Source organism: Gouania willdenowi, chromosome 21 (genome assembly GCF_900634775.1).
Source record: "Gouania willdenowi chromosome 21, fGouWil2.1, whole genome shotgun sequence".
Lineage (NCBI taxonomy): Eukaryota > Metazoa > Chordata > Actinopteri > Blenniiformes > Gobiesocidae > Gouania > Gouania willdenowi.
The window spans coordinates 34,650,772-34,673,880 of record NC_041064.1 but is presented as its reverse complement, the minus strand read 5'-3'; the positions used below and the strand labels follow the sequence as shown (position 1 = coordinate 34,673,880).

The 23,109-nt window shown below is 36.8% G+C and overlaps 1 protein-coding gene across 4 annotated transcripts in view; it reads left to right on the top strand.

Moving 5' to 3' along the window:
- gdap2 (ganglioside induced differentiation associated protein 2) overlaps positions 1–19,397 on the top strand; it is a 42,531-nt gene extending 23,134 nt beyond the window's left edge. The window contains exons 11-14 of one of the 4 annotated variants that reach the window (XM_028436774.1): positions 1,589–1,728; positions 10,558–10,612; positions 12,516–12,659; positions 18,405–19,397. In XM_028436774.1, the coding sequence (XP_028292575.1) occupies positions 1,589–1,728; positions 10,558–10,612; positions 12,516–12,659; positions 18,405–18,446 (381 nt within the window). In that variant the 3' untranslated portion in view covers positions 18,447–19,397. Of the gene's footprint in view, positions 1–1,588; positions 1,729–2,822; positions 3,837–10,557; positions 10,613–12,515; positions 12,660–18,404 lie in introns of those variants that run through there. The other 3 variants (XR_003672687.1, XR_003672688.1, XM_028436775.1) reach the window with 3 other exon arrangements.
- Positions 19,398–23,109: the final 3,712 nt, after the last annotated feature.

The following is a 23,109-nucleotide window of genomic DNA, read 5'->3' as shown; positions in this document are numbered from 1 at the left end:
CAAAGCTAGTGGGTTGGACCTTGGCTTGATCCTTTAAGATCGATTAGAGACAGTGTAATGAATGTGATTTACTTTAAAAACTACTTTCAGCAACTCAGAGAATCCGTGTATCATCTGTTCATTCGTTTTTCATTATGTAAGTAAAACATGAAAAACCAAAAAAAAACACTCATTATTTGATATTTGTTTCCAAAACCAAAATGAAAAAACAGAAAACGTTTTTCTAATTGAAGCTTTTTTGCTTCGGTACAGAAAACGAAAGACGGAAAACGAACACCTTTATTCATTTTCTCCATCACCGATTTGCCAAAATACGTGACCCGGAAGTGTACTCTCATCCGACGCTAACGGCTATGCTAATGACAGTTCGGCATGACAAGATCGCTGCTTCCAGCTGTGCATCCGAAACGTGTCCTTTTTGCTTTAGCTGGTGTTGGGCACAGAACCCCCTCACGGACATTTAGGAGGATTTAGAGACTCCTAAGTGTTGCAGAGCTAAAGATATCTCAGAATGTGTAACGCTTCACTTCTGGGTCACGCACGTTGGCCAATCGGTAATGGAGAAAACTAATAAAGGTGTTCGTTTTCTGTAACGAAGCAAAAGAGCTTGAATTTCAAAAACAAGGCGTTTTCCATTTTTTCATTTTGGTTTTGGAAACAAATTCATTTTTCATGTTTTTGTTACATAATGAAAAACGAATGATACACGGATTTCAGAGCTGCCCTGAAAAAGCAACACTACGTACACAATTTAATCACATTTAAGCCTTAATGAAGAAAAAAGTCAAAAGTGATACAAAATGTTGTTGTTGTGCTGCTAGTGATTAATAAAAGGGTTTTTGTGGCATTTTCTCCACTTTGACCCATTATTGTTTTCTTATGAAATAATTGAAAAAAATAATAAATGGAGTTTATATCACCTATCGCCATTTTGAGGAAAAATATAAAGATATGAATATTAGTCCATATCACCTAGGCCTAATGTAACCACGGCAGTAAAGGATATGATTGTCTAAACTGTGTGAAATAAGGCGTTCAAACACTGCTTAAAGTAGGATTTTATTAATATGAGTGTGTTTCCTCAATAACAAATAGAAATCACTGGACAGATATGCAGCCTTGTTATGTAGCAAGTGATGCTAATGCTACACTACTTTAGTTAAACAAAGTTAAAAGACTGTGTGTGACTATAAGTACATGTCAACCTTTTTGTTTGATGTTAATTGTACTTGGAACCAGTTTGATGAATTGCTTACTGACAATTAAAAAAATATATAATTACCTTGTCCTAAATTATCTTTTATTCCTTTTTTCCGTTTCGGGCGACGATTTTAAGTAGGTGATTTGGTTTGTTTTATTGGTAAATAACTTTAAAATAGTCTAAATGATTTGAATGAAAAAATCCTGATAAAATCATGATCATGATTTCACAAAGAAAAAATCGTGATATATTTTTCCCATATCGCCCACCCCTATTTTAGATCATTAATACTGTCCTGGTGGTCTGTGTGACTTCCTTTAAGGTCTACTAGGGTTAGGGTTACATGTGGTAATTGTAGATCGATAATACAATAATGTGTGCTTGTAGGCGCTGCTGTACTTCATCCATGTGATGGATCACATCACGGTGAAGGAATATGTGATGGTTTACTTCCACACTCTGACTGCAGAACACAACCATCTGGACTCAGATTTCCTCAAAACGCTCTACAACATCGTGGACAACAAGTGAGTCCATGAAGCGCACACACGCACACACACACAGACACACACACACACACACACACACACACACACACACACACACACACCTACATCCTAACCACTAAACTTAGCGTTGCCATGTGTGTTTTACAGGACTAAGACATGTCGTTTTTCTCTTGGTCTTTTATATTTTGAAGTAAGGGTGTATGAAAAAATTGTTAACGTGATGTATCACAATATTTCACTGGACGATAATCATACCGATTAAAAAAAAATGTCCAAATCAATTGACAGAAAACCCATTTAATGTTGCTAACATAAACGACCAGGCACTAGGTGTCAGTGAACCAATCAGACCTTGTTAAACGTCCTCCTGGGTTGGAAGTTGATTTCACTTCATTTTCATAAAACATTCTGAGTACTTTGATAGATGTGCTTACTTTAAAAAAAAAAAATCATCAGAATCAGAATCTGTTGTAGGAGCAAAAGTTAACACTAGCATGCCCAAGGTTTTCTTACTCCTGTTGCCCTGCCCAGAGGCCGCCAAATGACACTCATTTGCAACTCAGTGGGCCACCTCTCTTATGTAAATAAAGCCATTCGATCGGAATGTGCAGCTGGGCAGTGACAAACTTTGGGGGTTGGTGTAAATGATGGCCAGTGTTGAGAAACCAGTTTCTCCCAGGTAGATGTTTGTTAATCCAAATAACATTATATGGAATTATTGGATAAGAATGGCCAAATTAATATGAGCCATGTGTGTTGTGATCAATTAATAAACCACAATAAATAAAATTAGAAAAAGAAAAACAGTAATAAAGCAACCAAGCTCCTGTTTCCTACTCCTGTATTTTCACTATTTACCTTTATTGTTTTTGTGCTTATAAATCAAATGTATTGTTGCTATTTATGGTAAAGCAAGATTTCCGAGTGTGAAAAGGACTGTTTGAGTTCTCACTTTAAAAAGGTAAATTCACGAGGTCCACCATTCACTAACCAGGTCCATGAATTATTTTATTAAGCTATTATTTTACAAATTTGAAGAAAGTGCACAAGATGCACAAAGAATCAATGCTTCAACAGGGAAAAACAATCTCAATCTCTGTTTACACCATCAGTTATGCTGACATTATCCCTCCTGACCTTTGACCCAATGCGGAAGTACTGAACCATAGTGAAAGTTTGAAAAGGCTTATCACCTCAAGGTGAAAAAATAGCCAACTCAGGGCAGATATTTCACTGACTCTGGCGACTGAGAAGCAAGGATGTCAAAAGTTTACAGCTCTCAGCAGGCTTTGGAGATGATCCTAAATGACGCCAAACCCTGTGACTCCGATGGAGAAGAAATATCCCTTCAGCTGAGTTCTGACTCTGAAATTTCTTCCGGTAAGATTTTCTAAACATCCTTTTTTTTGTTTGCTGATTATGGCAGTTGTGTTTTTAATGTTTCATTAATCACATCTCAAAAATATGATCACCCTATACATGAGGAGGATTCGCCACCTTCAGAAAAGAGAGGTCGCCTGGAGACACACGAGTGGCTGACAGAGACGGCAAAAGACGGCACAGTGTGGCGTGAAGAACAGGTCGGAAGGCCTCTCCATCACAGCCCAATTGAAGGTCACGTCACAGATGGAGAGCCAACTGCTTTGGCCAGAAGAAAGGTGACGAGTCGCTTACAGAGTTTCTTCTGCTTCATAACTCTGGAAATGCTTCGGACCATTCAGGAGTGGACTGTCCAGCATGCACTCCAGACACAACATGAGAACTGGTTCATGGCCATACCTAAACTAATGGCGTTCATTGCCATCCTGCTTCTGTGGGGGATTGTCCGCCTTCCATCGCTGCATGACGCATGGTCAGCAAAACTGGGACCGCCCCTGATCAACAGGATTATGGCTCGAAACCGTTTCAAGGACATCATGCAGCATCTACGCTTCGACGACAAGGACACACGCGGTGAACGAGTTGCGACTGACCGGTTTGCTGCAATCTCTGACGTTTGGGGGTCTTTTGTTGCCAACTGCATCACTTCGTACAACCCAGGCAGGCACATCACCATAGATGAGCAACTTTTTCCAACTAAGACTCGCTGCTGTTTCTTGCAATACATTGCAACGAAGCCGGACAAGTTTGGTATCAAGTTCTGTTTGGCATGTGACCTTAAATCCAAGTATGTGTGCAAAATCATCCCATATCTTGGCAAAGACCCCAGTCGTCCACCTGGGGAGAGATTGTCTGAAAATGTGGTGATGAAGCTTATGGAACCGTTTATGGACAAAGGAAGAACTGTTACAACCGACAATTTTTTCACTTCATTGTCACTAGCACGTCGACTGCACAGCCGGAAGACCACCCTCCTTGGCACAGTCAATAAGATTCGCCGGTAGCTTCCAGATTCAGCTAAAAAGAATTTGGCCCGTGAGGAATTCAGCACACAAGTGTTTTCAACCTCTGGTGCCACACTGACTGTTTATGTGCCCAAACGAAAGAAGACTGTCTGCCTCCTCAGTAGCGTGCACAGCGTGGTGGAGACTGAGGCTACTCGGAAAAAAAAGCCGAACACAGTCACCGACTACAACAGCATGAAATGCGGTGTGGATGTCATGGACCAGATGGTTCGAAAGTACACTGTGCGTTCAGGAACACGGCGTTGGCCAGTCGCTGTGTTTTACAACATGATTGACATTGCAGCGCTGAACGCACATGTGCTTTATCAGGCATGCACTGGGGTCAAGGAGAGAAGGGTGGACTTCTTGCTGGAGCTTGCAAATGAGCTTGCCCGGTCTCATATGGCAGCCAAGGAGGTGAATGAGCAAAACCTTCAGCAACAACCACCCACACGTGATGTGGGGAAAAGGGCATTGTGCCAGGTGAAGTGTTGCTGCAGGAAAATCCGTGCCACCAAGCGTTGTATGTATTGTGACAAGTTTGCATGTGGCAAATGCATAAAGGAGGTGTGGCAGTGCCAGAATTGTTCACAAAATCTCTATTAAATAAATTTCACCAAGAATGCAAACAAACTGTTGCCGTCTCACTATTACTACCTACTACTTTCTGTTGCAAAAGTTGAAATATAAGTTGCAACCTCTATGTAGCTGCTGTATGGGAAACACAAAGGAGATTACAAAAGGTCTTTGTGTCCTGAAACCTACCTAGCCACCCCCCCCCACCCTAGCTGAGGGGGGAGTAGTGGCCTCAGTAACATAACAATGGTCACAAGCTGAGTTGTTCACACCCGCCATCTGACACCAGCTTGGACATTAAAGGTATAGGTGTCAAATGACACCACTCTGGTCATGCTAGTGTTAAACTTTTGAAAAATGTGATTTGACAGTTTGCTAAACATATCACTTTTTTTTTTATATTAGTACTTAAATTACAGTTAGCTAACATTTACTTATTCTCGCATTTTTAAATAAAAAAAAAATTAAATAAATTGTAATTCATACCATTTTGTACTTTTAAAGGTGAAATTTGTAATAATTTATATTGCTACGTATTTCGTATTGTTTAGTATCAAGATATATCTCATCGAGACATGTGAATCATATTGTCAGATCATGACAATGCACAGTCCTATTTTGAAAAGCATCAAAACATTTTCAAAAAAGATCAATTTCACACTCTATAATGACATTTTTATACTTCATTCAAACTTACTTTTACTTTCCTTTTAATGCTCAACATTAACGCTTGCCTGTTTGTCGTAATGTGATCTTCCAAACATGTAAAAACAGTGGAGGAAGAGATAACGAGCATCTCGAACATCGCTCGTTTCTTTCACCATGTCGAGCAGATCAGGCGTAATCATGTCCGACTACAGTCTTTACACTACAAAAGGACACCAACAAAAAAACACACACAAAAAGCCTCCAGAGACGTAAAAAATTGCTGTAAAATATACAAAAGAACAACAAAAATACACAAAACAACAATAAAAACATACAAAAACAGCAAAAACAAATATCCAAAGTTGAAACAAAATTACTCAAACTCACAAGACAACTACAAAGATAAAAAAAAAATACACAAAATTACTCATAACACACACAAAAACACACAGAATGACTCCAAAAACACATAAAATGACAGCCAAAATATACTAAATGCATCCAAAAAAACTATGAAATAATAATACACAAAATGAAAACAAGAGAACACGTTGTTGTTTTCTTGTTAATGCTCAGATTGATTCACAAAATGACAGAAAAATACACAAAATGACTCTAAAAACACACAAAATTACAACAAAAACACCAAAATGACAGAAGAAAACACCAAATGTATCCAAAAAACATACTATATAACTGAATAATGCACAAAATGAAAACGGAACACACACACTCATTGTTGTTTCCTGGTAATGCTCAGATCGATTCACAAAATGACAACAAAAACACCAAAATAACAAAGAAAAGCACAAAACCTCAATAATACACAAACTGACTCAACAACAAAAAAACCACACAAAAGGACTCCAGAGACATACAAAATTACAGTAAATTATACAAAATGATTATGAAATCACAAAATAAAAATGAAAGCATACAAAAATAAAATAAAAACATACAAAATGATGACAAAAATACCCAAAATGACTCATAACGCACACAAAAACACAGAATGACTCCAAAAACACACAAAACTACAGCAAAAATACACTAAATGAATCCAAAAAACTATGAAATAATAATACACAAAATGAAAGCAAGAGAACACGTTGTTGTTTCCTTGTTAATGCTCAGATTGGTCCACAAAATTACAGAAAAATGCACAAAATGACTCTAAAAACACACAGAATTCCAACAAAAACAGGGGAAAATGACAGGAAACATTATAATAAGTAAGTAAGTAACGTTTTTTTCTATAACACCTTTCACAGACAGAGGTCACAAAGTGCTTTACATATCTGCTCATTCACTCTCACATTCACACACCAATGGGACAGAACTGCCATGCAAGGCGCTAGTCAACCACTGGGAGGAACTTGGGGTTCAGTGTCTTGCCCAAGGACACATACTGTAGACCGGTATAGACTGGGATCGAACCCCCAACCTCTCGATCATAAAATGCTTTGTTAATGCTCAGTTTGATCATGAATGTAAATGCTGACAGGAATGTTGATAACGTGGCCCTCGGATCAGATGATGACATTTTTGTGGCCCTGCTGTGATAAAAGTCGTTTATCTCTGTGTTAAAACATTTCATTTGCTGGATATTGCAGAAGTTTTCCTGTGAGTTTAGAGATTTTAAATGAAAACAAGCCTAATTAATGAAGATGATCAGATGATCAGACCAAGTCCAGGACTATGGTGATGTGAAAGCAGCCTCTCTCTTCTGTGATTGGTCATTTCCTCTCCTCTGTGATTGGTCACTGAGTCTCCTCTGTTTGTTGTTTCTGGTTTTATTCTGATGACGTTTAAATGACACGGTGAAAGATGAAGTCAGGAAAGTGAAATACTTCTCTCGTTGATGTATGAAAAGTATGAATCAGTGGTCCTTCCTCTTTCACTTCTCGTATTAAAGTTCACTTTGCTGAATAAACCCAGAATGCTTTGTTCTCGGTGTAAAGCTAATTATTATTCTCACAATAGTTCTACAAACTATTGACCCGCCCTCAGTAAATCATTCAATGGTTCGCCTTCTGCCTGCCAATTAATATTTGTGTTTTAATAAATGTTAATGTTTGAAGCTCTAGTTTTTAGTTTTAATTGTAAAATTTGCTTGTTTCCTCAGAGGGAATCCAACCATTTAATGATGTATCTCCATTAATGCAGACAAATAATGACCATTAAGTGTTTAAATGTGTTGCACGTAAGGGTTAGTCATTAGATTACTGAAAAAATATGTACTAATGCCTATTAATGCACTTAAAATTAGGTGATTATTGTAATTATATCATAGTGACACACGTGATGGACTGATCTGAGGGCCACATTGTATATTTTTTATCAATTTATTTGTGTTTTAGGAGTTTAGGAGTCATTTTGTAAAGCTTGCTCTCATTTAAATTAATTTTGGAGTTGTTTTGTGTATTTTTGTTATCTTTTGTGTATTTTTCTGTCATTTTGTGTGTTTTTGGAGCCATTAATGCGTTTACTTTGGGGGCTGCACCCCCAGGCCACGAGTTGCCCATGTCTGCAACATAAACATTTGGAAACTATCGACTCTTAAAATTGTTATTTTGGTGCTTTAAGCTTCAAAATAAAGTAATAAGTTTCTAATACTTTTGCATTGAGATTATTATTACTACAGTTATAGGAGCCAGTTTGTGTTGATGCATGAACCTAATTCTGGCTTTTAGTCTTAGTACTTTAGTCACTATTACTTGTACTTTTACCTTTGATATTACTGTTGCTGCTGTTTAATCTCCTATTGTGTATATGAATATGATTTAGGCTTTATTTTGATATTACTTCTCAAAATTATATATATTATATAAATCTCGATATTTTTTAACTCTATAAAGTCTGACCAGAAGGATAAAATGTGCTGATGCAAAATGCCACACAAGCACATTTAAATAGAAATAGTTTAAAGTGACCTGAGCTGAGCCTCATTAAAATATGTGTGGGAACAGTTTGTGTTCCATCCTCATCTGCATATGACAGCTTGTTTCACTCTGTAGTGGATCAAACAGTGACATTACATTGGACATAGTATGAAAATAGTTGAATCTCTGTGACCAACATGGACAAAAGTCTGCGTCTGTCACAGTTTTAATTAATCGCGCAGCAGCAGCTGAGTAATCACTGCGTGTTTTTTTTTTTTTTTTTTGTGCGTGTTATTTTGGCCATGGAGGGTGAAGGAGAGCCGAGTGCGCAGCGAGGGTGCAGATTTAATACAGAGGGATGTTTGCAGTCCACCCACTCTGGAGTTGAGCTCATGCTGCTTTATAAACAAGAGACAGAGCGTGAGGGTGGGGCGTTCACCGGTACATACATAGACTGTTAAAATGCAGACGTAGCACTGCGTGAAGGACGCTGAAATGCTCACCTTTGTGGGTGTGTCTCTTTACATGTCAATCACGGCAGAGAGCTTCCTGGAGGCGTGGCTTCTCCAGCTCAGTGCCGCGTTAAATTTGTCATCAAAGTGGGAACACGTCATCAAAGGTGTTTGGGCTCACCCTGCAATAAGAAAGGAGCAAGTCACCTTCTAACTAATGATTTAGGGAATCAATGAAAAAAACACTTTGTGCATGTGTATGAAGCCATAATAACACTTTATCATGTTTAAAGCACAGAAAAGTTAATTTAGCGTAACATGGGCATCTTTAACATACGGTAAAATGCTGCAGATTCACGTTGACTTCTGATGATGAAATAGTTCAAGCCAAACTTCCAGGAGGATGTTGTTCAGCTCTTATGAAAACAAATATAACACATCAAATACCTTCTTTCTTTGCCGCTCTGCCAGAATAAAAAATAAATCAGACAGAATTAATGATGAAAAAGAGAAGTGTGTGATTAGTCTTTCCTAGCTCTAATAGTGATATTTAATTTGCTGAGGCCTGGATTTGAACTTGTGCCCTTAAAGCTGAGAGGCAGCATTGTAAACCGTGTCATGTCTAATTTTAACTATTGAGCCATGTGAGTCACAGAGGAACGCACATTTACCATCAGCAATACCAGGAACGCAAAGATTCCCAGAAGAGGGAAAACGTGTTAAAGATTCCTCATCCATCACATGAAGAGATGCCATCAAAACAACATTATTAACACTGATACTGTATGTAAGGAAGAATAAACAGCTGCTGCACAGACTGCCACAAACACCAGAAAAGATGTGGAGAAGTTTATTTATTTTTGCATCAGAAACGTCATTTATTCCAGTTAAACAGCTGCAAGTCAAATGTTCTTTCATTGAGGATTTGGTTCTAATTTGTACTCATTTACTTTGTTTCTTTATCTCTAAAAATTGTAATTTTTTTTGGTGAAAAACACCAAAACATGTTGAGGGTAAATAACTTTAATTCAAGTACCAATATCAAACGGAGAATGGTTTTGATTCCCGTTCCACAGGTGTCACCCTGACTGGATTAAAAAAGAAACTATTCTCTTTATTTAGTTATTTTTGACCTCTTTCCTCTGCACCAACCTCTGCTGATGAAACCAAACCATGACCCACGGTCACTGAATGAATACATATTTACTGTAAATCTAAGCTGGCCTTAACTTAAGAATATTAATAACCTTTGTAATGAGTTTAAATATGTTTGAGATCTTTCTTAATACTGATCTGCTGCTTCATGCTGACAAAGGTAAAAGTGAAATGATAGTTATTTTGGATTAAAGCACAGCATTTAACACGATCAACCAGGATCTGCTTTTAAACGCCTGGAGAGTTGGGTGGGGTTCTGCTCATAGCTTTAAACAGCGTGCCACAGGGCTCTTTGTTTGGCCCACATCATTTTCTCTTTCTACTTTTTTAATACTGAATCATGGTGTGTCTTATCAGTTTGATGCTGATGATTCTCAGTTTTAAAGGCCACTGAAACCCACAGAGCTTCTGTACTTTCACTGGATGTGTCAAAAAAGTTTCCTAAAGAGTTTATCACGACAACACTGATGTCATCTTGGATTTCCCCCCTCCAGAGTAAAACACAGTCCTAGAAATCTTTTGGTTTTATTTAATTGAAATGAAATCTGAGCATAAATTACATTTTTCACGGTCCTTTGCTTGTATTTACTTTTAAATTCTTCATATGTCAGCCATCTCTATTACTTGTACCTTTTTATTGTTTTGTCAAACTTATGATAGCTTAGTTAAAATAAGTGTGATATAAAAACAGTTTATTATTATTATTATTATTATTTTTCCTCCTGAGCATTTCTCTTCTGTGCATTACAGGTTCAAAAAGAACTTAAAGGCCTTTTACTTTGTACATCCAACCTTTCGCTCTAAGGTAAGATAAATGTGCCTTTTTTTTTTTAACCTTATTTGATTCTTTACACCAGACTTGGGCCGCTGGTTTGGTGGTCTAATTCTGTCCAAAGCAAATACACAAGAATCCAAAAACACCAAAATTAGAGGAAAATGCACAAGACAACAGCAAAAATATAGAAATTAACTTTAAAAACACACAAAATGGCAACTAAAGACATACGATTCCTCCAGAAACCACAATAAGAATACACAAAATAAAACACACACATAATGAGAACAACAGAAAAAAAATAACTCCAGAAACACAAAAACAACAACAAAAACACCAAAAATGACAGCAAAATAAACAAAATGACAGCAAAATAAACAAAACAGCAACAATAACTCAAAATTACTCTTAAAATACAAGAAATAAACAGAAAACAATGACAGGAAACGTCACAAAATCCTGTGTTAATACTCTGGTCTTTTTTCTAAATTCTGACGCAAATGTTGATAATGTAGCTCTCGTATCAAACAATCACATTTCTGTGATAAAAGTTGCTTATTAGTTTGTTTGTTGCAGAAATATGAACCAAATTGGTCAGTCTGTGTTTTGCTTTCTCTATAATATCAGACAGTAATGTCTGCTTTATGTGTAACTCAAAGTTTCCCAGGAAATAAAACATAATCAATTTAAAAGATGACAAAAGATGACATACAACTGATGTCATTTGAAAGGAATATGAAACAGCTACTGCACAGACTGTCAAACAAAAGCTGTGAAAGAAGAGGCATTTCCTTTTGAGTTGGACATATTGTTCAATATCAAAACATCTTTCATTAGAAAAACCAATGACGTTTAAAAGTAAAAGAAAAAAGGCAGACATATGAAACAGCCGCTGCACAGACTGACAATTCTCATCATTCTCGTTCAACAGCCAGAAAGATGAGAACGGGTTCTGTTCCTGTCTAATGTAGTCATTTCACTTTGACAGGAACAGATCTATTCTTCATATGTCTGTCAACAATGGACAAACAATTGTGTTTGTTTATACTAGAATTTCAACACATTTTCAGGACATCCTTTGGTCTTAAATGTCCACCAGATAGAATGTATAGCAGATGTTTTTGTTTATTCTGAGAGAGTAGGTGGAGCTGTGTTACTATATCATATTTCAGTTTCTTATGTGGTTCATGAGATATTACAAGCTGAAAATGGAAGAAAAAATAAGAACCCATGAAAATCAATGCATACCCTCCTCACTAAATAGGCCATATCTTAAAAAGGGTTTATCCGATGAAACTAAAAAAATGTACAGTACAGTGTGCCTTTTGAATAATTGGTAAAATGTCAGGAGTGCGTGGGTCATTTGTGAAATGACATGGAATGAGCCATATGTAAAAAAAAAAAAAATAATTGATGCAACATTAGTTAAAACAAGTCATTACAACATCCTTTGATGCCCAAACCCTGATCTGCTGCATTTCCTTCAAACTGAATAACCTGCTTTTCTTCACAGCTTTACGTTTGTGTGTTTTCTTTTCAGCACATCTTTTGGCTTCACCTGCCATTTCTCTATGCACGCTGTGCTAATCTAACATGACTGACACACACACACACACACACACACACACACACACACACACACACACAGCAGAGCCAAAGTTTTTTTCGTGGAAATCATCCACAAACTGGTTTAAGTTTAGTTTGTGTTTACATGCTTCAAACTGTGTAAATACTTTGTGTTTGATGAAGAAACAAACATCTTGAGTGTCTGTCTATTTCAAACACTTTTTTGTTTGGTTCAACGATCCAGACGTTGAAAGTGCTTGTTAAAGCATCATTAGGATGATTTCAGCTTTGATGTTGTATTAGAAAAGTGATATGATTGATTATCTTAAAAATAAAATCAGAACTGATGACTCTTTGTTTTTCGTAGGTTTCCACATGGTTCTTCACCACCTTCAGCGTGTCTGGAGTGAAGGAGAAGGTGCGTTACCTGGACAACCTGCAGCAGCTTTTCTCCTGCATTAAACCTGAGGAGATTGACATTCCTCCGTTTGTTCTGGAGTACGACACGCGGGTGAGAGCGCCAGAAATCACCCAGCCACACATGCATGGATTCATTCTCTGAACATAACATGTAAAAATGTCAGAAACCTCTCCATCCTCACATGTATCGATATGTTAAAGTCTCTATTTTCAGATTTTCTTGTATTGTTTCTCATTGAGAACTAAGAGTGTACTCATACTGCCAGCTCGGGCCGTTCCAAACTCACAGCAGGAACCGCCCCCTCCCTGTCCCTCTTCTGGCACGGGAGAACGGACGTGATCACCAGCTCAACTCGGTTCCCACAGAGAAACACGTCATCACGTTCATTTACGACACACATATGGCGTTACGTCACCATTAAGCGACTGTTAATTTCATATCATCTGTTGCGTAGGGTAACTATACGTCCAGATTTACCCAGACACGTGCTCTTTTCACTGCTGGATTATGTGAACGGACTGGGTTTCCCAGGGCCCCTGAACACAACACGGTAATTGAAATGACCGTAACTCTGCTCATATTTGCTCTATCAGAGAAATACCATCAGTTTATGGAAGATAAGAAGTTGCACTTTACAGCCAGTGTCGGTAAATTTGATTTTACTCACACGTGATAGAAACATTAAAGATTTTGTTTTTTTGAAATCGACACGAGGAACAGAGAGAGAACCAAGTGAGTGAGAAAGAAAGAGAGAGATTAAAAACAGACCAAATAACGGTGGATTTATTGAAAATGAAGACTCTCTCTGACAATAAAAACCACCATGAATGGAGGTTCAAAGGGATTTGAAAACAAAGAAGGAAACTGAGCCTATAAAGGTAAGATCAGTTTAATTTCTGGATCAATAAATGCTTTTGTGGAGCTAGTCTTTGTGTACATTAATATAAGATTAAATAGATGCTTTTAATGCGTGAAACAGTTTAGGACAGATTATTTGTGTTTGTTTAAACTTTGTGTGTGTGAGAGAGAGAGAGAGAGAGAGATAGAGTATATTTATCTCAATCACTTTCAGTTTTTCTTTTGATGAACATCAAATGTAATGACAATATCTAACTCTTCTTTTATTTCTTCTTCTTTAAGTCCATGCAGAGTGGACACGCCCCTCCCTGGACATTAAAACCATGAGTTTCCATCATCTGGTCTAGACCCATCACTTCCACAGACAACAGACAGAATAAAGCTCAGAGTCAACATGGGAACATGGGATGCACTTATTTATTGAAATGTATATTAAATGATTATTTAATATTCTGTAATTGTATTTTCTAGACGATGTTTTTCATTGTTTCACTTATTTAGAGACTTAAGGAAGAACAATGATGTGCAGGGCTACAGTAATGTTGGCTTCATACAAAAATAATAATAATAACAACAACAACAACAACCATTGCACACGTCACCAGAGAAGCATCCAGTGAATATTTTACAGATTTAAAAAAAGTTCACTGATGGTGACATTGAGATATTGTGTGACAAAGATATCAAAAGTGGTTATTTTGAGAAGAGTCACATTTATGATTAAAGGTTCTGATTGTATTATATTCTAAAGTTTAGCTGTTGTCAAATCAAGCTTTTTTTATTTACGGCAACTGGCCAAAATCAAACCCATGCTTACTCAGCAACATTTTTAGACAGTGATCCACGCTTTTATCACCTCTCGACTGGACTACCGTAACTCGCTGTATGTGGGGATTAGTATCATCTCATCCCTGGCACAAGGGAATTTGAGCACATTTCCCTGTCCTGAGCACTGTACTTTTCTTTGATTTTAAACTCCTTTTATTTGTTTTTAAATCATTGAATGGCCTCACACCTAAGTACCTGGCAGACCTTCTTCACCCCTATGTCCCTGGTCTGGCACTTAAATTAGCTGACCAGTGACTGCTAAGTGTGCCAGACAGCAGAAAAAAGGTCAGAGGCGTAGCAGAAGCTATGGAATGCACTGCCACTTTATATCAGAGAGGCTTCATCACTTTTTAAATCTTTTTCAAAAACACATCTTTTTACTTTGGCGTATGGTTTTTAATTGCATTGATTTTATGTACACTGTTATTTTATATTTTGTATTGTTTTGTCTTATGGTGTATGCACTTTTGTACAGCCCTTTGTCCCCCTCTTCCTGGGTTTTTAAAGTGCTTTATAAATAAAGTTGGATTGAATTGAAATGGATTGGAAATCCCTCAGCATTTTACAGCTCTAGGATCCGTTGGTGTGAACACACCCTTAAACTCATCTGTGTCCATTAGATGAGCTTCTCCAGGCCTTTCATCAACCATCAGCATCCTGGGACTGATCTGGTGGTTACCATCAGGTCATCCATAATTGTTCCGATTGGTGGTAGCCGGGGGGACTCGTCCTTTGGTGACTTGGCCACTCCCCCCACGTCCCCTACCAGGGCAAACAAACTCACCAACAGTACATTATTTTTTCCATTTTCCAGTCTGAGGTGACTGTCCTAGATGTGATTCTCAGTCTGAAGTCATAGTAGTCCAGATTAAGGTTCTTCATCTTCTCTAGAACATACTGGTGCTTTAGGGCGGCCTTTCTTTTCCCCGTCAGTTGGTTTGAACCGACGGGCCAGAGACTTTAGGTACTTGCAGAGTTGTCTGGTCTTTGCTGCATACAGTTGTTCATGTAGAGCATGTTTTCAAGTCCTTCTGCACCAATGACCATGATTGTTGTTGTCGTTATACACTTTAGTCGTCTACTGGCGTCTCCTTTGGATCATTTGGTCAAGACTTTGCTCTCGTCTTTGTCATACTGGCCACACTTCTGTCTGGCTGTTGAACCCGTCTGTGTTTAGATAATGTCAGGTCCTTGGTTTGGTTCTGTGTGGTCACGGAGGTTTGGGATTGTTTAAGGCCCAGTTTAGTGCCAGAATCTTGGAGGAATTCAGCACATTCTCCATGTGTAATACATGGAACTCAAAGACTTCCAGATGACCACAAGAGGAGGCTGTTATCTATGGGTCAAAGCAAGTGCAAAGAGTGTACACAAACTTCTGCCTTCTCCCTTTGTTCTTTCACAGCATTCAGCAGTGGAACAACAAGTTGCCATCCTTTTTGGTGGTTTTAGTGAACTGTTTTGCGCCATCGCCACTTCTTCTTGACCATTCACATTACAGTGCGCTCTACATCATCTCTGATACTTCCTGTTTTTGTGTTCACAGCGCATTTAATTGTTCTAGACTTTGATTGGAAACGCCTTGAGACCGGCAGAAACAATCGATCTAGAATATGTTTGTTTGTTCAAACTTTCCGAACAAACTAGCCTCTCTGTGTTTTAACAGCTCAAGGATTCATCGGTGTGAACACACCCTAAAACTCATTGTTCCCGTTAGATAAGCTTCTCCAGGCCTTTCAACAGCCATCAGTATCATCGTACTAATCTGGTGGTTATTGTCAGGTCATCCATAATTGTCCGGATTGGTAGTAGCCTGGGGACCTCGGCCTCTGGTGACTTGGCCACCATGTCTACATCCATGTCCACTGAAGTTGCTGTAGTAATCCAGACTGAGGTTGCTGATCTTTTCTGGAACATACTGTGTGGTGCCCTTGGGTGCTTTAGGGCAGTATTTCTTTTCCCTGTCAGCTGGTTTGAACCGACAGGCCAGGGACTTTAGGTCCTTGTAGAGTTTTCTGGTCTTTGCTGCGTACGGTTTATCATGTAGAACATGTTTTCAAGTCTTTCTGCACCAAAGCTGGTCATTTGGTCAAGACTTTGCTCTCATCTTTGTCATACTGGCCACACTTCCTTTTGGCTGTTGAACCCATCTGTGTTCAGATTGAGTTCAGGTACTTGGGTTTGGTGCTTTGGGTTCACAAAGGTTTCAGGCACTGTGGGATTGTTTAAGACCTGGTTTGGTGCCACATTCTTGGAGGAATTCAGCACATTTCCCATGTGTAATATAATACATTACATGGAACTCAAAGACTTCCAGACGAGGAAAATGTTTCTCTTATCTGGACCGTTAGAAAAAGTTGTGAATGATGTGATGATGTTTTCACTTTGTTCAATCAAACATGAACGTGTTTGTCTGGTGTGTGTCTCACTACCACAAACACGGTGTAAACACACATCTTGCATTTTTTTGATGGCAGCCGATTAAGCAGATTGTGTTTCCTGTGAAACAGCCAACATACTTCAGTGATCCTGACTATGGGTTAGAGCCAGGCACAACATGGACCGCTGCACACGGTGGATCCACGTTTACTGATTTTCCTGAACTTATCTTAATTTATTCTTCAATATATTCACGACTTTTGCTGATTTGAATCATTGATTATGTTGAAGACCTAACAGGAGAATACAACCAAGCAGTCTGAACTAAATATCAATGACCTTCATAGATCCAACCATTAATTACTAGTTAAACAATGTAATTAATGCCTTTGTGCCTTGAATTCATACAAACATCAGTGAATATATTCTGTTGAATATTAGGTCATTACGTAATGAGGCGTCAAAGTGTTGGTACATAAGGATTTATTGTGTGTGAGTTCCATGCGATCACTGACACACACGCACACACACACACGTGGTATCACTGCTGAAAGGAATAATTTCAGTGGAAAAAGATCCAATCAGCTCAAGTTTAAATAAGCAGCGTGAGAAACTCACAGCTGAGAGATTAGATCGAGTGGAAACGAGTGGAAATGTGACATGAAACACACACACACACACACACACACACACACACACACACACACACACATACATACACACAGTCTAAAAGTCAAAGATTTTCCGTTATGATGAAGCACCAATGATTTAATTATCATATTTATGATATTCTGTAATTCTATACATTTTTTGTAAATAATTGAAAGCCGTTATTCAAGCTGTTATTATTAAAAAAAATAATAATTAAAAGATATTGTATAACGCATTGTGGTAATAAGGTAGTATAATGTAAATAATTGTTATATATATATATATATACTGTATACGGGATTACTATTGCAACAATACGACGGAAACCTTAAAATAAAAAGAAATCTGACACTACGAGAAAAAATAAGACTATTTTGAGAATAAACTCTTAATTTTATGAGAATAAAGCCATATTTTATAAAAATGTTATTCTCATAGAATTACAACTTTATTAAAATATGACTTTATTCTCCTAAAAATACAACTTTATTCTCAAAATATTACAACTTTATTTACGAAATATTATGACTTTATTCACAAAATATTACGACTTTATTCACAAAATATTATGACTTTAATCTCGTAGTGCCCAGATTATTTTTTTTATTTTAATGTGGCCCTAATACGCTGTCGTACAACAACACATCATATGAATTGTAATGTATTTTAGAATTTAGTTTAAATAGGGATGATATAACTGGCGCCCTGTCCAGGGTGTACCCCCGCCCAGCGCCCCATGAGAGCCGGAGGTTGGCACCGGCAGACCCCCGCGACCCTGTTAAACGGGAATAAGCCGGTATGAAGATGGATGGATGGATAGGGATGATATAATTATACATAGTTTGCAACTGTTGTGTTCAGTTTATGGCTTTTGCATTAAGATAATAAATATGATTGAAATAAAACTAATGTAGCATCTGGAGTTTGAAATTCCATTTAAAATCATTTAATTAATTGATTTAGAATTCATTAAATTATCATTAAATTTAAAAAGATTGAACATTTTCACCTACTTTTCTCTGTGTTTTTCATGTTATTATTTTTTGGTACAGGAACAAACATATTAAACTGTTTATCATTGTTTAAAGGCTTTTTCTGTTTCCTGTGATTTTTCTCCCTCAGGTGAACGGACGTTTCTCTCCTGCTGAAGCTTCCGGTCTGTGACGGAACGTTCCCGTGACTCTGTGAACTCTGAACGGACTGAGCTGGAGTTTAAACTCTGTCCAAAGACCAAAAACCGTCAAAGCGGCCTCACCAGAACCCGTCTGAACTGGTTTTGAACTTTGGATTTCCAAACTGTGAACTGGAGAAGCTGATGATTCCTGGACATGTGCAGCCTTTCATTCCCAACGCAGGAAAACAATCAGCTTCCATCTGAAGACGCTGGAGCTAAAAATACGTGGAGCTGTGACATCCCACCATGTGAAGTTTATTTATGAAGCAGCTTCACTGCTTTATATTAATGTCACTGGTTTTTATCACTCATCTGAAACTCATCCATCACAAATATTTGTTCCTTTTGGTTCCGTTCAACTTTGTTTTCAGCAACTCAGTCGTTCCAACGGTTTGTTTTTTCTAAAGAAACATTTAGTGTGTTTTTCATCACAAAGTCAATTTTTTTTATTGTGGTTTAGGTTGAAGAGTTAAAGGTGAGGGGGAGGGTTTGCTTTCTCAGTTTCTTTGTTTTTTGTTTCAAAGGATCCACAAACCAAAAATGACGAGTTGTTCTCACCTTATAAAAATGCTGAATCACCACGTCGTTTTTTTTTTTTTTTAAAAAGTTAGTTTGACGCTTTCACTTTAATTTAAACTGTGCAAACATTCCTTTCTTTACTTGTTTTTGCTTCACCTGCTGCCGTAAATGTTTAGGCGATAAAAAATAAAAGTAGAAAAGGATAAAAATCTATCCTTTCGTCCAAATGTTGAACTTTAAAGCGTCACATTGTTTTCCTCACATCGCAGAAAAAAGACGAACCTTTGAGGCTCTGCGTTTGATTTTATTCTGAAAGGATTTCAAAGTGCTGGATGTAGCGTAAAAAAGAGATTTCAGACACATTTGTTTCATGAGCTGTTCATGTTTCATTTCTCACTGATTAAAGGAATTTTTCTCTCTAACGGTTTCTGCACCTTTTTTTTTATTAGACAAACAACACGTTTTTTAAATGTTCAGTATATTTTTCACACATCTCCATTTGTTTTAAGAACCCCAACAACATATATTTAAGGTTTATTTTCCCTGTTTTCCAGAGTTTTAGCCTCTGAAAAGTCATTTTAATGACGCTTCTAAAAACAGGCTGTTTTGGGGCCTTCATGTATATGCATGAGTGGGCGTGTCTGTAGACGCTGACTTCACGCCACAGCTTTATTACCATCGTGATTTTCTTTTGCTATCCACACACTCTTGTTTTTGTTTTCAGCCAAAAAACTGCACATTACAATAAAACACATGGATATTTAAGCAGTTATTGAGTCAAACACTGCCTCAGTGTGTGTTTGTGCGGCAGCAGCGGAGTCAGTCAGCTGTTTCAAACACTCACCGGAGTGTTAAGCTGCTAAGTCCCTTTCTGCTCCTCCTCTCCTCTTCTAACTACAGGACTAGTGCGTTTAAGGTGATAATCATTTGTTTTGTCAAACTGCTGCGTCACATTGGGTCAGAAACACGTCAGAGGCGATACGAGGCGGCATAACGGCTACTAAAAATGGAACTGCTCTCGAGGTGCTACTGTGTGGCTGCCCACTGCTCCTCGGGGAGGGGTTAAATACAGAACACATTTTGTGTATGTAGCTTTACATACAGTATATGACAATAAAGTATAATATATGTTCTATATTAAACCGCAGTGTTTGTTTGAGCTGTGAGGTAGTTTGAGAGGGAGGAGCCAGGATTGTCAGAAGGAAAAGTTTCTGCGAAAAAAATCCAGAAACAAGAGTTGGAAACTGGATGAATAGACGTTAAATAACAGTTAATAGTTCACTGATTATTAATATATTAATGTGTTATTAAGAGTGGATGAGTTCCTGGTTCAAAGGATAAACAGCAGCTGTGTGTTTTTCCCACTGCTCTCATTCATTGTCCCTTTACACCAAACAGGATCATGTTGCAGTGTGTGTGTGTGTGTGTGTGTGTGTGTGTGTGTGTGTGGCTCTAATCAGCCTCTTGGTTCCAGCTGGATTAAAGATTAAAGCTCTGAGGATGAACGGATGCAGTAAAAATCCATCTCTCCTGGACCTCCGTCTGTGACGGGTCAGGATTAACTGATCCAACAACAGGAAGAGATTTATGCTCATCACACAACACGGTTATTAAACACAACACGAGCAGCAAAAGATTTACACTCAGACAGGTTGGTTTATTAGTCCAATAAAGTCAAGTTTTGGTTTTAATAAAACTCTAATGAACAAACATGGTGTTTCTGACACTGAAAAACAACTCGTCCATATCTTTCTGTTTATTCCTTCATGTTCTGCATATTTCCTGCAGACGGAAATGGAAAAGTTGAGGGAATTGGAAAAGCTGAAGATGAATCTTTGGATTATTTCAACAAATTTTCAGGACAAAATTCTGAGATTTTTACCAGTTGTTCCTTAATAATTCAATAGTCACACTAAGTAATTTAAATTATTAGTTTGATTGGATGAATACTTTTTGAGATATTGATGATTTAGTGGGGGGGGGGGGGGGTATCTGTGGACTCGTCCTTATTTTTCTTCCATTTTCAGCTTCCAGTATCTCAGGAACTACATCACATTTGGTAATAACACATCTTCACCAGAGAAATAAGGGTGAGTGAAAATCAACTCGTACCTTCATCACTAAATTGTCTCAAACAGTATTAATTCGATTAAAACTAAAAATTTTAATTAGTGTAACTATTGAATTATTGTGGAACAATTGGAAAACATTTCAGAATTGAATAAAACCAAAATACGTGGGTCATTTGTGAAATGACATGTAATGAACCTTCAGATGGTAAATGTGTTTCTTTCTCTGAAACTGGAAGAACCCCATCACTCGTGTTGGGGTTAGCTTAGCACGTAGCAGCGTCAAATCTAGTGGACGTTTCTTTGGAGAACGTTTGGAGTGGAGATTGTTCCATATACGACATTAAAGATGATTTCAAATCCAGAAACTTGACTGAGAAGAACCTTTAACCAGGGTTGGGATCAATGATAATTACAATCATATAATTCATCATTTAGTTTAGATAATTGACTTTGTAATAGAAATTCTTTAAATACTGTCAAACATTTATTGCATTTTAGTTAAAGTGTGTTCATCATATTTATAATAGTTTTTATATGATAGCCTCATATGAGAATTTATTTTTCCATTTTTATGCCTGATCTCAAAGATGTAAGTGTTTTTGTTATTTTTCATGCCTTACTGCATGTACACAGTTTAAATGTGCTCATCATATCATGGGGGATTCTGGGTAATGAAAAAAAAATTCCGGTCGGTCGATTTTTGGCCAAAAATTTTGAGGATTTTGGAAATAGAACTTTGTGGTGGACTGATTTTAAATAAGGAAAGGAGGTGGAACATTGATATTTTAATGTAAGGTGACATTCACTCACATATTTTATCTTTGTGTTTGTCACAAAAACTATTACATATTAAAATTCTATGCATAATGTATATTTCATAATGTTTTATTCCCCGAGTGGTATTATAAATGTAATATATGAACCATTTCCAACTATAAATACACTGAAGTGCTGAGCTTGGTCACAATAAATCAATGTACATTATTTTTCATCACAGGATTTTTCACGTCAGGCCGAATGATTTTAAGTGTGGGCACGTTGTGTTTTAGGGTCTTATGACAGCTTTATTTCACAAAAGATTATCTTTAAAAAAAACTCCTTTTTATGCCTTATTATGGCCTTATATCATAAATGTGTTTTTCAAGTTGTTGTTATTTTTCATGTCTTACTGTATGTACACAGTTGAAATGTGCTCATCATATTTGAACTACTTTTTAGAGTATTATGATAGCCTTATCTCAGAAAAGTATATTTTTATGCCTTAATAGAGCCAGACCTGAAAAAAAAATCCAAATTTTTTCAATTTTTATGCCTTACTACATAGTCTCATCTAAAAAATAATAATTCTAAATTGTTTCCATTTTTATGCTTTTGAAAAACAAAACAAAATGTTTTTTTTTCCATTTTTATGCCTTACTATAACCTTATCTCAGAAAAAATATTCTACATTTTTTTCAATTTTTATGCATTGATATAGCCTTATCTCTGAAAAGAATATTTTAAAGATGTTCCATTTTTATTTTAACTAAATTAAAAACACTAAAAAAAAATAATAATAATAATTTTTATCCCTTACTATAGCCTTATGTCATAAAAAAAGATTAGGTTGTTTTTTTCAATTTTTAAGTCTTACTATAGCCTGATCTAAACAAAAATATTTGTATTTTTATGCCTTACTATGCCTTATCTCAGAAAACAATATTTAATTTTTGTCCCTTTTTATACCTTACTACATAGTCTCATTTTTAAAAAAAAAAATCTAAATTGTTTCCATTTTTATGCTTTTGAAAAACAAAACAAAAATTTTTTTTTCCATTTTTATGCCTTACTATAACCTTATCTCAGAAAAAAATATTCTACATTTTTTTTTCAATTTTTATGCATTGATATAGCCTTAGCTCAGAATTGAATATTTTAAAGATTTTCCATTTTTATTTTAACTAAATTAAAAACACTAAAAAAAAAATAATAATTTTTATCCCTTACTATAGCCTTATGTCATAAAAAAATATGACTTTTTTTAAAAAAGTTTTTAAGTCTTATTTATTTATTTATTTATTCA